Source organism: Mauremys mutica, chromosome 6, assembly GCF_020497125.1.
Source record: "Mauremys mutica isolate MM-2020 ecotype Southern chromosome 6, ASM2049712v1, whole genome shotgun sequence".
NCBI classification, from domain to species: domain Eukaryota; kingdom Metazoa; phylum Chordata; order Testudines; family Geoemydidae; genus Mauremys; species Mauremys mutica.
Window position 1 is genome coordinate 11,940,695 of NC_059077.1, and position 15,015 is coordinate 11,955,709.

The 15,015-nt window shown below is 50.7% G+C and overlaps 1 protein-coding gene across 1 annotated transcript; it reads left to right on the top strand.

The window, feature by feature from the left end:
• Positions 1-1,138: 1,138 nt before the first annotated feature.
• On the top strand, positions 1,139-14,000 carry SIGLEC15 (sialic acid binding Ig like lectin 15). The gene is made up of 5 exons (XM_045020156.1): positions 1,139-1,204; positions 4,029-4,412; positions 8,789-9,148; positions 10,774-10,804; positions 13,869-14,000. Exons 1-5 carry the CDS (start codon positions 1,153-1,155, stop codon positions 13,945-13,947), a joined length of 906 nt encoding a protein of 301 aa, XP_044876091.1. The 5' UTR covers positions 1,139-1,152; the 3' UTR covers positions 13,948-14,000.
• Positions 14,001-15,015: the final 1,015 nt, after the last annotated feature.

The window sequence follows — 15,015 nt, forward strand, 5'->3', positions numbered from 1 at the left end:
TGTGCTGGGTGCGGTACACACACGGAGTAAATCCACTTTCACTAACCCCACTCGCACACTCTCTCTGAATGTCTCCAGTCATGGGGACCTGATTCCTGCGCACAATGATTTATTTCATTGTCAGATCCTCCTGACCCCTCTTGTTAAGAAACATTTCTAATATGGGATATAAAGTGTCCCGGTTTTTTCTTTTTAGGTGACTAATTTCCTTAGATCTCCACTCTGTAAATAGCTAGTGAAATATCTCCCCAATCTAAGCAGCTTTGTTCCAGTTTACAGCCCTCCCAATAATACTTTTGCATGTGTTGCGTTCTCCAGTTTTCACTTGACCTGTCTTTGTGTTCTCTCCAAACCTTTTCATGGTCCTTCTGTGGTCTTTAACAGATCAGCTTCCCCAGCCCTCTTCACCGGTCTCCTCCCATTCCGTCCCACTCCTCCTTCCCACGGAGCCAGGCCCATGCTCCGAAGGGGCCCTGGCCTGCCCCTCTTGCACTGTGCCCCAAGACCCCACTCCTCCCCGCCCACCACTTGCTCCTGTCGGCCTGCCGGCCGGCTGGCCAAGGTATCGTCTACATCCCCTGGCCCCACCCCCTGCTCCTTTCTGCCCCCTGGCAGGACCTCAAGTGCACCTCTGGCTCCAGGCCTGTGGGGCCCTGCCTGTCTCCCCGGAGCTGAGGCACCTGGGACCAGTGCAGAAGCCTGGCCAGTCTCAGCCGGGAGGTGGAGGGGGGGAGAACAGCCCCCTTCAAGCCACAGGAGCCAGTGTGTCACTTGTCAGACTCTTATAACTTCCCCATGGGTCAATGGGTTTGGAGCACATAGGTCCTTTGTGACTTTGGCTCACCCGTGTACAATAAAGGTTACAAACGGAGATGTTCAGCAGAGATTTCTTGGCCCCTCCCACTGGTGGAAAATGATCAGATGTTGAGCTCCCTTTGTGTTTTCCACATGACTGACCACAAAAGTATTTTTAACCAACCCCATCGCCAGCTCTGCTGCACTCACTCATTCCCTCCAGAGAGAGGGAAACCACTGAGGCTTCCATTCCCCAGCCAAACAGCCTGGGACTACACGTCTGACCACTCGGCTTTGGCGTGAACAATGCTGGTTTGCTGATCCAAAATCCGTCCATAGCGAGGAGCACCAGAGAACATGAAAGGGTTTGGGCTATTTCTCGCGTGTCTACTTTGCATCTTCAAGAAGGGTGAGTTCTGACTGCTATCCCTGCCTCTGTTATCACTGTCGGTCTTCTTGCTCAGCCGAGATGCCAATGGATGATCGATGCAATTCATTCGATAGGAACTGCAGATCCAGAATGCTGCTTTATAGTGCCCTGAAATTCCAGGTGGCAATAATTACTAAAAATGGCTAATAACTTACGGAAAAGACCAACGTTCTGACTCTTTGCGGCCATGAGAGAGACCAGGACTCTGCTGACCATCTAGGGGGCTTAATCCCAGTATCACAGCCAAATTCCAACTCAGGAGTTTATATTTACCTAAATTCCCCCTGCATTTTCAGCCAGTTACAGCATTTTTCTCTGCCTGCCCCGCTGTTGTGTAGCGTTCCTGGGAGCTATTGTACAACGAACGTAGTTTGCTCTAGAGTTGACTGCCTTTCAGTGGTAGACAAAATTAATGCATGTGCACGCATACCCACCACCCACACATACACAGCGCTGCAATGCAATGCTTACACCTGGGATTCATAAATCAGCTCATCAAATTTAGGATTCCTATGGATGGAGGACATTATGGGTCAGATTTAGCAAAGCTTTAAAGCACATGCTTAAAGTTAAGCCTTTCTTTAAGTGTCTTCTTTTCTGGACCGAGGCCCATCTGAGTTTAAGATTGTTATCAGTGTGCAAGGAGATCTCTTTTGCCTGATCTTTTCAGGATCCAAGATGAATGTGAACCAAGCTCATCATCATAGGTTTTGATCTGTAACCTCAAAATTAAGGGGTTGATCTGTAACCATTGACAACACAGCAGCCACTAAAATATAAAACCCTGCGGGCCAGAGAGGGGCAATCTATAGGAAACCTAATAAAATAAATATTAATTTGCATCTATACTTGCCCTTACATTGGCTTTTGCCCCTCAGAAAGCATTCAGTTGGCTGGTGCTAGTTGTACACTCCCAGCGATACCTGCCGGGTACCGTGGAAGAACATCACGTGTGTAAATAAAACAACCTGTAGTCTCTACCTAACCTAGCTAGGCAGTTACGCCGTGTTCACTAATCCACAAATCCCAGGGAAGTCAAGTGGAGCTGAGAGTGCTCTGCCCTTTGGATACCATTCAGTTTTTCCATCTACCCCAGTTTCTGATACTCAGGGAAAAGTTACATCTGCAGTGAGCTGTCAGGGAAGATCTATAGCAGAGATGGGAAAGCTATGGCCCGGGGGCCGCATCCAGCCCTTCAGACATATTAATCTGGCCCTTGAGCTCCAGCCGGGGAGCAGGGTCGGGGGCTTGCCCCGTTCTGCGCATGCCGGGGCTCTGCTCGGCTCCCAGAAGGAGCGGCATGTCCCCACTCTGCCTCCTACACGTAGGAGCAGCCAGGGAACGCCACACGCTGCCCCCACAGCTCCCATTGGCCAGCAACGACAGCCAATGGGAGCTGCAGGGGCAGCACCTGTGGATGGGGCAGCACGCAGCCGCCTGGCCGTGCCGCCGCATAGGATCCAGGAGGGGGGACATGCCGCTGCTTCCGGGAGCTGCTTGAGGTAAGTGCTGCCCGGAGCCTGCACCCCTGACCCCCACCCACACCCCAATCCCCTGCCCCTTTCCTGATCCCTCTCCTGCCCTCCAAACCCCTTGATCCCAGCCTGGCGCGCCGTCCTGCACCCCCAACCCCTCATCCCCACCCCAGAACCCACACCCGCAGCCAAAGCCCAAAGCCCCTCCCACACCCAACCCCTAATTTTGTGAGCATTCATGGCCTGCCATACAATTTCCATACCCAGATGTGGCCCTCGGGCCAAAAAGTTTGCCGACCCCTGATCTATAAGATACTGAGCCACGTGTTCCTGGAAGCATTACCTGGTGCCGCAGCTGTTATTGCTTCCACCAATATGAAGAACTGACAGCAGCCTTCCCAGAAGCTCTGTTTGTGTAACAACCTCAGATTCTGACACTTTTATGTGTATTCCACTCAGGTGACAGCTGGTTTTGTGAAGAGGTTTCGAGAGAAGGATTATCAGACAGCAAAGATCAAATCTGGCCCTAGCACGGAGGAATTGCAGTTCCCAGTAACTGCAACTAGATTTTTATCAGGGCTGGATTTGGTCCAGAGAGAGAAGGGTTTTTTTTGTTTGTTTCCTGCAACACTTCTGTGTGGGGAACTCACGGTGTAGTTCTGGGGAAAGGGACGGTTTACAGAAGTTACAGGAAGCTGTAGGGTAACATTCCACTGCTGTTGTGCCAGTGCTCTGCCTCTACCACTGACTGCTTTCCTCTAACCCTCAAAGACTGTCTCTCTCCTCCAAGACACTGGGGGGAAGGTGCTGGGAACTGGCATGCACCCTCCAGCCTTGCCATGTTCGTTAGATCAGTATTGCCAGCATCTCTTAAGTCTGCCTTTAGAGCCCATCACTGTGTGGTGACTCACAAATAACATGTCCCCGTGTCGACAAGAAGGTGGACTTCTGGAAATGTCAGAAGCCACAACCTCCCTATGGAGAATGCTGCCATTCTAACTGAGTGTGCAATGAAGGCAGCGGCATATTAATGTGTGCGCTCCTGTTGGAGCTGCTCAACTCATTGGGTGAAAGGGCTTGATCACCCTCAAAAGACAAAGGCATAACATAACCTACAGATCGGTGAGATGGCTCCTAGCACAAGAAAGAGAGGATATAAAATGCATGGAGCCAATGAAGTATCTATAAGCTCACTAAGGATGGATCAGGGAGGACTCAGGGTAAGGAGAGGATCTCTTGATTTATGGGGGAAGAAGTCATTCTTCAGGTTTGGGACATCAGCCTTTATGGTCTATTCAGGTTTCTGAAGCCAGTTCCTTTGGTTCCAGGTTTGCAATCCAATGGCTGGTCCATTCAGGTTCCATCAGATGCTACTGGTGAGATTGGAAAGGGGGTTGTTCTGCCCTGTACTTTCACACACCCCCACAAAACATATGACCGGACTCTCACAACCATTTGGAGGATCAAGGAACCTTACGATGGGATGGTGGTGTTCAAATGTGTTACTCACAGCTCGAGCGACCTCTGTAAAACTGCAATTAGCTACAAGAACAAGTACAAATTGATTGGGAACCCCAGGCACAATAACCTCTCCATCAAGATTGACAACCTGACCTGGAGCGACAGCAACAAATACTTCTGCCGGGTGGAGTTTTCTGGGGATCTTCATGACAAGTACGAAAGCAGGACTGGGATAAGACTCCATTTGATAGGTAAGAGAACATCAGCTCTAAAGGTGCTACCGACAGAGGCTAGAGAGCTGGAAGAATGTGGAAGCTGGAGGGACCAATCCATGCTAGTTGCCACTGAATTTCACACTGAGACCTTGTCTACACTACGGGGGTAAGTTGACCAAAGTTATGCAACTCCAGTGACGTGAATAACGTAGCTGGAGTCAACATAGCTTAGGTCAACTTATTGCGGTATCTACACCGTGCTGGGTCAATGGGAGACATTCTCCTGTCTATTTACCTTACTCTTCTTGTTCCGGGTGCAGTACCGGGGTTGACCAGACAGTGATCTGCTATCGATTTAGCGGGTCTTCATTAGACCCGTAAAATCGACCCCCAGTGCATCAATCGCCGGAGTGTCAATCCAGCGGTAGTGTAGACATAGCCACAGCGTTGAACCAATCTAGTTATTCCTGAGGAGCCCTACATCATCAGTACAGGACATTTTCCTGAGCATCTAAGTCCTCAGACACTATACTGACATGTACAATTTAAGAAGCAGAAGAGAATCTAGGGGGAACTGTGGCAGAGAAAAGGCCTGGCTTCTGGCCACCAGGAGTAAGAACCAGATTGGGACACCTGGATAATGCCAGTCTTGAACTTCCCCGCTTTCCCCTCCACAGTGTGAGATTTGCTCCACCTCCCCATGCTGGGGCCCATCCCCTGCCTCATACTGGGAAGCACGGTGGGAGGAGAGCGGTGGCTCAGGGCAGTCCAAGCAGATAACAGAGGACACTTTGTAAAGCCCAGAAGCTGCTCTGTGCAGAAGATGTACCAGGTGGGGAGACAAGATGGGGCTCACCATCCACTGGGATAACCCTCTTTGTTGGGATTTGTAAGAGCACCAAGTGGGAGCTAGATTGGAGTGAGAACAGTCTTTCAAGAAACTGCAGGGGGGGGAGAGTGTAGAAGGAGGCAGAGCTGATGACAGGGGAGCAGAGAGCCAGGAGCTGGGTATATTTACCTCCTGATACCCAGATCAGGATTCTAAGGCTGGACAAACTCGTCCTTGGGGCAATAAAGGTTAAGTATGAAATGCGACATGATGAGAGCTAACCGCTGATTGGCTGATCAATGATCCTGAGAGCTGGCAATTGCAAATTAACGCCTTCATGGCAGTCAGACAGCTGTACAGAGCCATTCACTCTGACACCAGTGCTAATGTCCTGTCAGGCTGTCCTGGGGTGTCTACCATAATGTGTGAGAAAGTTATTTCACCCTTTAAAAAGAGGAGCAGGCCACAGTGAGGGCTAATTTGCTTCCCTGAAACATTAAGTCCACAACTCAGCAAGACGGATGAAAAGGAGCCTGCACTGGGCCTCGTTTCTAAGAGGTGTAGCCCTTCCCCAGTTCGAGCCCCGAGACTGCAACGAGCACCAAGTAGTAAGACCCTGCACTTGTGCAGAGGTCTGTTATTTATACTTGTATTACAGTAGCGCCTAGAGCAGGGGTGGGCAAAATTTTTGGCCTGAGGGCCATATCTGGGAATAGAAATACGTGAATAATGTAGCTGCAGTCGACATAGCTTAGGTCAATTTTCTGCAGTGTCTACACCGCGCTGGGTCAACGGGAAACATTTTCCCGTTGACTTACCATACTCTTCTCGTTCCAGGTGGAGTACCAGGGTCAACCAGAGAGTGATCTACTGTCGATTTAGTGGGTCTTCATTAGACCCGTTAAATTGACCCCGAGTGCATCGATCACCGGAGCATCAATCCAGTGATAGTGTAGACATAGTCACAGCAATGAACCAATCTAGTCATTCCTGAGGAGCTCTACAACATCAGTACAGGACATTTTCCTGAGCATCAGATACTATGCCAATGTGTACAATATAAGAGCCAGAATAGAATAGAATAGAATAGAATCTAGGGGGAACTGTGGCAGGGAAAAGGGCTGGTTCCTGGCCACCAGGACTAAGAACCAGATTGGGTTTGGGGTGCAGGAGGGGGTGAAGGCTCTGGTTGGGGATGCGGGCTTTGGGATGGGGCTCGGGTTGTTTGGGGTGTAGGAGGGTGCTTCAGGCTGGGATCGAGGGGTTTAGAGGGCGGTAGAAGGATCAACAGGTTGGGATGCGAGAAGGGGTTCAGGCTCCGGCTGGGGGAGCGGACTCTGGGGTGGGAATGAGGGGTTTGGCGTGCAGGAGGGTGCTCTGGGTGGGGATCAAGGGGTTTGGAGGGCAGGAGGGGGATCAGGGCTGGGGCACGGGGCAAGGCTCAGGGGTGCAGGCTCCGGGTGCCAGTTACCTCAAGCAGCTCCCGGAATCAGCAGCACGTCCCTTCTCTGGCTCCTATGTGGAGGCGCGGCCAGGCAGCTCTGCGCGCTGCCCCATCTGCAGGCACCACCCCTGCAGCTCCCATTGGCTGCGGTTCCTGGCCAATGGGAGCTGCATGGGAGGTGCTTTGGGCGGGGGGCAGCATGCAGAGTGGAGGCCCCTGGCGGTCCCTATGTGTAGGAGCCAGAGAGGGGACCATGCCGCTGCTTCCAGGAGCCATGTGGAACAGCCCCCGACCCTGCTCCCCAGCTGGAGCTCAAGGACCGGATTAAAATGGCTAACGGGCCGAATCCAGCCTGCGGGCCGTAGTTTGCCCACCCCTGACCTAGAGCACCAACTGAGTTTGGGGACTCATCATACCAGGCTCTGAGCAAACAAATAGTATGAGAGAGTCCCCACCCTGACGGGTCTGCAATCTAAACAGACAACAGAAAAGACGGGAAGCGGAGACCCAGAAAGGTGAAGCGATTTGCCCAAGGTCACATGGCAGCTCAGTGTCAGTAGCAGAACCCCGGTCTCCTGAGTCCCGGTGCCATGCCCGATCCACTAAACCATGCTGCAGCCATTGAAATCAATAGGGCTTTCATGGATGCAGGGTCCAAATGTACAGAGCTCACTGCAGTATCAGGGCCACGGTTCTGTTAGCTCAGTGGTTTTCAAGGTTTTTAGGCTGCGTATCCCTTTTCAAAATCTACCGTGTACCCCATCTGAGATAGGGTCATAATATACCTAGGCTCAGCTTGCCAAGCCTAACTAAACAAAGTGCATCGTCCGCCATTACAGGGTTTTTCTCAAGTACCCCTTGACAAGATCTTGCATACCCCTAGAGGTACGCATAGCCCCATCTGAAAACCGCCATTGGCTGATAATCCAGCTGAATAACACCCCTGTCTAGTTTCTTCACTTCCCTTGCGGGGTGCAGCACTATTGGTATGCATTAGCAGCAGGAGCAGCTCTAGAGATTTCGCCGCCCCAAGCATGGCGGCACGCCACGGGGGGCGCTCTGCCGGTCGCCGGTCCTGCGGCTCCGGTGGACCTCCCACAAGCAACCCTGTGGATGCTCCACCGAATCGAAGCCGCGGAACCAGCGGACCCTCCGCAGGCACGCCTGCGGGAGGTCCACTGGAGCCACCTGCCGCCCTCCCGGGGACCGGCAGAGCGCCCCCCATGGCGTGCCGCCCCAAGCACGCGCTTGGCGTGCTGGGGTCTGGAGCCGCCCCTGATTAGCAGCAGTATGCACCCCCAAAGACTGTCCAGGGTTCAGCAATGGATAAGAGATCCCTGCCTGTGGCACGCAGTCTGCAAAGCGTCTGAGGCTATTTTAAAAAAATAGCAGTAATACCTTGGAAAGAACGTATTTGTCTGCACCTGGGTGACGTTTTACATCTGAGGAAGGCACTTCACACCCATTAATTCATTCACACAACTCCTCCGCGTACGGGATACACTGAATTTGCAGTCCAATCACCGCAGGCATAAGAATCAGGCCGTGAAACTGACCGGGCCCCCTCAGCGTTCCAAATGCACTAATTATTGAGGAGCAATCTAGCTTTCATGTGCATAAAAACAAGTTGCGAAACTTATCAAATGGCAAAAAATTTACAAGTGTCTAAATCTGAGACTCCCCTTTGAGCTTAAGGCCCAGGCCAAATGGCCCTCCTGGCCCCCCCTCCGATTGGCCTTGAAACTGACTAGTCTATTTTCAGGCTGCAGGAAACACTAACAATAAATAAACCAAACCACACAGAGAGCGAAGGGGAAATTAGATTGACGACATTCTTTCTATTTTTAATCACCCCAATAGCAACAGTCATAATAAAACAGGGAAGGGACTCAGATCCCCTGACTCCGAGGCTTGTGCCCTAGTTGCTCGAACCCGGTGCTTCTCTCTGAAGCCCGGGGGTGATGAGGAAATCAAGAGACAGGAAATGTTGAAGGAAAAGGAGCGATGATCCCGAAGTTACAAAATCCCAGCAGTCTAGGAATCAGTTCAGGCCAACAAGGGCACTAAATGCTTTGAGCCCCAAACCAGTGAGGGATTTGAATCTTCATTTGATTTTATCCCTTCTTGTGACCCGCGCAGCTGCTCCCAGGATTGTTAACATCACCATCGGCTCCAACCAGGACCGTACCTTCAGAGCGCAGTGTACCGCCGAAGGGGAGCCGCTGCCCTCTCTGACATGGACCGGCCCTCTCTTCAGCAATGCCACGTCGGTCACAAGCTTGAACCACCAGATAACCAAAGAGTTGCACTATCTGACTCACGATGGAAAATACACGTGCACGGCCGTTAACAGCCACGGGCGTGCGGAGGGAGCCGTGTATTTCTATAAATTCAAAGCAGCAAGCAGCTCCTTGATTCTGATCCTGATGTATGTAACGCTAGGAATAAAAGTGCTGCTGCTGCTGGGGATATTAGGAATCGCTGTTTTTTGGAGGGCAGGTATGTGCCGTTATTTATTTGCTTTCATACCATTCTCTGTGTTCAATCAGACTGTTAACTCGTGGGGTGACTCAGCGGAAAGAAAAAGATGCAATCAGCCAGGATTTTCCTACTCAGGGGATGTTTATAACTGAAAATCCAAGCAAAGTAACATAAGCAAAGAAGGAGAAATGCAAAACTCCCCAGTTGCTAGTTACGGGGTTGCTGGACTGGGCCCTTGTATTTTTTTAAAAGACACAGTAAACAGGTGTTTCCATATGTCTAACACTATGGGTCTAGGAAGCAAGATGAATGGCTGGGAGGTGCCATTTTAAAACAGGCTAATTATTAATGCTTTGTGCCTAGACACCGGCACAGCTTGCCTTCACAGAATGGTTTAATCCTCACAGTATCATCATCCTCGTTTCCCAGATGGCAAAACCGAAGCAGAGCGGTTAAGGGACTTGCTCAAGGCCACAGAGAGTGCGGCTACCCAGCCCACGGCACTGCGTGTCAGAGCCCAGCTCGACAGACTTGGGCTCATGGTACAGCACTAAAAATAGCTGTGCAGGTGTTGCAGCTCAGGCTCTGAAGCTGCAACACCTTCAAAGCCCAAACTCCAGCCCAAGCGGCAATGGCCACACTGCTGTCCTTAGCGCCGTAGATCGAGCCCGGTTCCGAGACTTGCTGCATAAATGTACCAGGGAGGCAGAATCACTGTCTATCTGGGTACTCCTGTGGCCCTTGTCACCGTATTAGCTGAGTGCTTCACAGTCATTCATGGATTTTCATCCTCACAATGCCCCAGTGAGGCTGGAGTAGGGAAATATTATCCCCATTTTACGGGTGGGGAATTGAGACACAGGGTGTCACTCAAGGTCACTCAGAAAGTCTGTGGCTGTGCCAGGAAAGTCTCCCAAGTCCCAGGCCAGTTCAGCATCCTTATTATCAGGGTCACCCGGGGAGGCAAGTGGGGCAATTTGCCCCGGGCCCCACAAGGGCCCCACGAGCCCGGGCCGAGAGGCGCCTTCCCTGGCTAGAGGCGCCTTTTTAATTGTTACTCACCCGGCAGCAGTCCAAGTCGTCAGCGGCACTTCGGCGGCGGGTCCTTCAGTGCTGCCGAAGACCCGGAGCGCGTGAAGGACCCGCCGCCGCCGCAGACTCGGCGCGCCGCCCGGTGAGTACAACTGCCGCAGCGGGTGGTGCCTTTTTTTATGTCCGCTCCCCCGCTTTGCCCCAGGCCCCCCGGATCCTCTGGGCGGCCCTGCCTCTTACGCTGCGTCAAAGCCAGGACTAATCTGAGGAGCCCACCGCTCCCAGTCAGAGCTCAGAGTAGATCATGCTGCACTCTGACTCTTGTGGCTATGATGACACTTCCTTGTGCTGAAGATGTACGGGAGCCACTAACCACCTTGAAAGATAAAAAGGAAATTACAACAAAGCAAATCACATCTAGGAAGGAGCAGCGAGATGTTTTGCTCCCTGCATTTAGACGTCATTCCCACTATATTGAAAGACTAACCAGAACCTAAGGAATTTTTCCCCATTCCTTGTGATTCAGAAACCCACCATCAATGCTGGAATCTCAGATCTTCCCAAATGAAATTGGCAGGAAACTAATTTGCATCTTTATTCTCACCTCACAGGTCATGTCACAGCCCCGTCCGGACTGTCCAGGTAAGAACATAATGTCTTCTGTCACGTTAACCTGCTTGGACTTCCTTTTTAAGCAGGGAACTGCCACTGATCCTTGACTTGGTAACAACCTTAGAATCGAAGGGCTGGTCTACACACAGTTTTTGTTCCAATGAAGCTATATTGCTTTAGAAATAGACTTGAATCAAGGCAGCCTTCTACTGTGGACTGTTACACCAGTATAAAGGTGCTTGTATCAATTAGGGAATGAGAGGAATTATTTAAGCTTAGTACCAATGTGGACACAAGAACAAATGGATATAAACTGGACACAAGGAAGTTTAGACTTGAAATTAGATGAAGATTTCTAACCATTAGAGGAGTGAAGTTCTGGAACAGCCTTCCAAGGGGAGTAGTGGGGGCAAAAGACATATCTGGCTTTAAGACTAAGCTTGATAAGTTTATGGAGGGGATGGTATGATGGGATAGCCTAATTTTGGCAATTCATTTGGCAATTGATCTTTGATTATCAGCAGGTAAGTATGCCCAGTGGTCTGTGATGGGATGTTAGATGGGTTGGGATCTGAGTTACTACAGAGAATTCTTTCCTGGGTGCTGGCAGGTGAGTCTTGCCCACATGCTCAGAGTTTAACTGATCACCATATTTGGGGTCGGGAAGGAATTTTCCTCCAGGGCAGTTTGGCAGAGGCCCTGGAAGTTTTTCGCCTTCCTCTGCAGCATGCGGTACGGGTCACTTGCTGGAGGATTCTCTGCAGCTTGAGGTCTTCAAACCACAGTTTGAGGACTTCGATAATTCAGACATAGGCTAAGGGTTTGCTGCAGGAGTGGATGGGTGAGATTCTGTGGCCTGCATTGTGCAGGAGGTCAGACTAGATGATCATAGTGGTCCCTTCTGACCTTAAAGTCCATGAGTCTATAATGTACCAAAATAAGCTATACTGATTTAAGCACCTTTATATCAGTATCATGGTCTGCACACTAGAGGGATGAATCATTTTTATTGCCTGCGACCTGTCCGTGACTTTTACTAAAAACAGCCATGATGAAATCTTAACCTTACTGATTGTCAGTTGGCTCCAGGTAGGTAATGCAATTTTTAAGGCGAATTTGGACACTCCCAAAACACTTGTTCCAGGCTGAGGCTTGAAAGTAAACCACAGACATCTGTAGCCTGGTGGAAACTTTTGGGAGTAAACTAGTCTTTAGAAATGTGTTAGCTGACTTCCATTGAACTCAGGTGGAGAGCTAGCCTGACAACACGGTAAATATTATGGAAAACACCTCGCTGTACCAGAAACAGCTCCCAACCCTGCCAGGAGTGACTCATCCCTTGACCTTGTTAAGGCTGATGAACTGGATCCTATGCATTTGACTGTATCTGTGGGCTTGGTCTACACCGAAACATTTTGGCCTGAGGGCCACATCGGGTTTCATAAATTGTATGGAGAGCTGGTTAGGGGAGGGGGCCGTGATCCGGCCCCCACCTCCTATCTGCCCCTCCCCACCCGGGACTCCTGCCCCATCCAACTTCCCCTGTTCCCTGACAGCCCCTCTGGGACCCCTGCCCCATCCACACACACCCGCTCCCTGGCCCCGACCGCCCCCAGAGCCCTGCCCCCCCATCCAACCCCTCCTCTCATTCCTGATGGCCCCCCAGGACCCCTGCCCCATCCAACCACCCCTTCTCCCTGTCCCCTGACTGTCCCCTGCCACCCCATCCAACCCCCCCTCCTTCCTGACTGCCCCCCCGCAACCCCTGCCCCCAATCAACCCCGTTTCCCCCCCAACCCCGATCTACACCCCCACCTCCTGACCACCACCCCGAACTCTCCTACCCTCTAGCCAAGCCCCCCGTTCCATGCCCCTTTACCACGCTGCCTGGAGCACCGGTGGCTAGTGGTGCTACAGCCACATCACCCAGCTGGAGCCAGGCCACACCACCGCCACCGTCACCATGCAGCACAGAGACCGGGTCAGGCCGGGCTCTGCAGCTGCGCTGCCCCAGGAGCTCAGAGCCCCGCCGCCCAGAGCATTGCACCGGCGCTGGACCAAGCTGAGGCTGCAGGGGAGGGGCCATGGCTAGCCTCCCAGGCCAGGAGCTCGGGGGCCGGGCAGGGTGGTCCTGCGGGCTGGATGTGGCCCGTGGGCCATAGTTTGCCCCCCTCTGGTCTACCCTATGAAGTTTTGCTGGCATAGCTATGCCAGTGAGGAGCCTGGGGGGGGGGAAAAAATCACACACCCCATCTGCCTTCTCAGCCCACATTGTTATGTCAACAAAACCCTGGCACAGGTGTAACTGTGCCAAAAGAAGAGAGCTTTTGTCGACATTGCTAATGTTGTTCGGGAAAGTGGTGTAGTTATGCCGCAGAACAACTTTTGCTGGCATACTCCGCATCTCCACTAGGGAGCTTGGCTGACATAGCTCTACTGCCAAAAGCTCTGTGGGGTGGAAATGCCCTGTGTCACTTTATCACGTATCGGGGGGTAGCCGTGTTAGTCTGTATCCACAAAAACGAGGACTCCGGTGGCACCTTAAGGCTAACAGATTTATTTGGGTATAAGCTTTCGTGGGTAAAAAACCCCAAGAAGTGGGATTTTTACCCACAAAAGCTTATGCCTAAATAAATGTTAGTCTTTAAGGTGCCACCGGAGTCTTCATTGTTTTGTCTCACTTTAGATGACAGCTTAAAAACCCAGGTCCTGGACGCTCCTCATGAATATTAAAGATCCTATGACACCTCTCATGGGTGGAGAGGTTTGTCCCTCTGGTCTGAGGCTCCGAAGCAGCTGCCTGGCAGTAGTGTTGTATGTATATAGTTTGTGAAATGCTTTTGGATCCTTGAGAATGAAAAACACCATGTACAAACATATGAAACTAAAAAAAAAAAAAAAGAGATGGTAGGACCAATTTCAAATAAAATGGGTTATCATCAGGTTGAATCTGATGCCCTGGAACTGTGATCTGAAATCAGCTGTGTTCTCAAAGATCGCATCATTTCTGAAGCCCTGCATAGGGAAGCCAGCATTTATATTTACCGCCAACGGACACACTAGCCTTTACCGTTCTCAACTCTTTTGTTGGCAGGCAGCAGGCGCAAGACTCTACATATGAAAATCTTGACCGCAGAAACAACTGTGTCAGTCAGAGTTTGCCGACAGAATGACCTGCAGCAACTTGGCCTTTGGAATCTGGACCACATCATTTTCACGTTTACACATGTTGATCTACTATTCATTACACGTAGAACAAAACAGGTTATGTTTGTGTGTCTTTTCTCCAACAAGGTGCATATGTACTACTGGGCTCTGATGCATGGAATGTCAGACTGGTCATGCGTGAGCAGGTTGGTCCCTACTGGCTGCAACCTACCAAAAATGTAAGAAAGAAAAAGGAGCAGTAGGTAAAGAGAGTGAGAAAAGGGAAGGAATATCCAGGGCCAAGGAGAAGACGAGCGACTTTAGATGTCAGTTCCAACCAACCTGCATATTTTCAGCCTGTACCACTCAGCAATCAGGACACGGTTAAAAGTCAAATGTTCTCCTGCACATTCCAAAAAAGTCGTCGTCCTGCATTTTCCAAAAATTATTTTAAAACCATTTTAAAACCACTAGAAACTTAGCAAAACACATGCAGCTTATTAAAGACAACAAAAGGACTGAGGTTGCCATTTCAAACTTCAGCCTTTCTTCAGATGTGAAGAAAAAGGTTGTTGAATTTTTTTTAAGTGGGAGGGAAATGTATTTTTTTATATCTTATATATATTTACTCTTTCATCTTAAAAACTGCTGAAAAAAGTTATTCCATCTTTAAAAAAAAAAACCCACCACCTTGGCCTCCCCCTCCCAAAAAATACTTCCCTTCTGGCAGAGACTAACCATGTTAGCCCAAGAGGGAAACGTATTCAGAAAGCTGTGGGAGTGGAAAACAGGAAATTGGAATGAGAACTCGATTGCAGCCTTAATTCTAGCAGTAGCTGTTAGTGGATATTGTATATAAACACACACGTGTATGTACATTATATGAAGTTTCCTTATGATAAGAGGCTCCACAGACTACATTGTAGTAAAACTTTTTTTCGCTATATCAGGGCCGCCCAGTGAGGGGGGGCAAGTGGGGCAATTTGGCGGCTGGGGGTCCTTCCGCTCGGGGACCCGCCGCCAAATTACCGCTGAAGACCCGGCTGCACTTTGGCGGCGGGTCCCACTTCGGCGGTAATTTGGTGGCGGGGGGC

Excerpts from the sequence above, each read along its gene's own strand:
- SIGLEC15 (XM_045020156.1), top strand. The coding sequence starts at position 1,153 with ATGAAAGGGTTTGGGCTATTTCTCGCGTGTCTACTTTGCATCTTCAAG. Across the intron at positions 1,205-4,028 it reads ACTTTGCATCTTCAAGAAGG|GTTTGCAATCCAATGGCTGG; the intron begins GTGAGTTCTGAC and ends CTTTGGTTCCAG. Across the intron at positions 4,413-8,788 it reads GATAAGACTCCATTTGATAG|CTGCTCCCAGGATTGTTAAC; the intron begins GTAAGAGAACAT and ends TGACCCGCGCAG.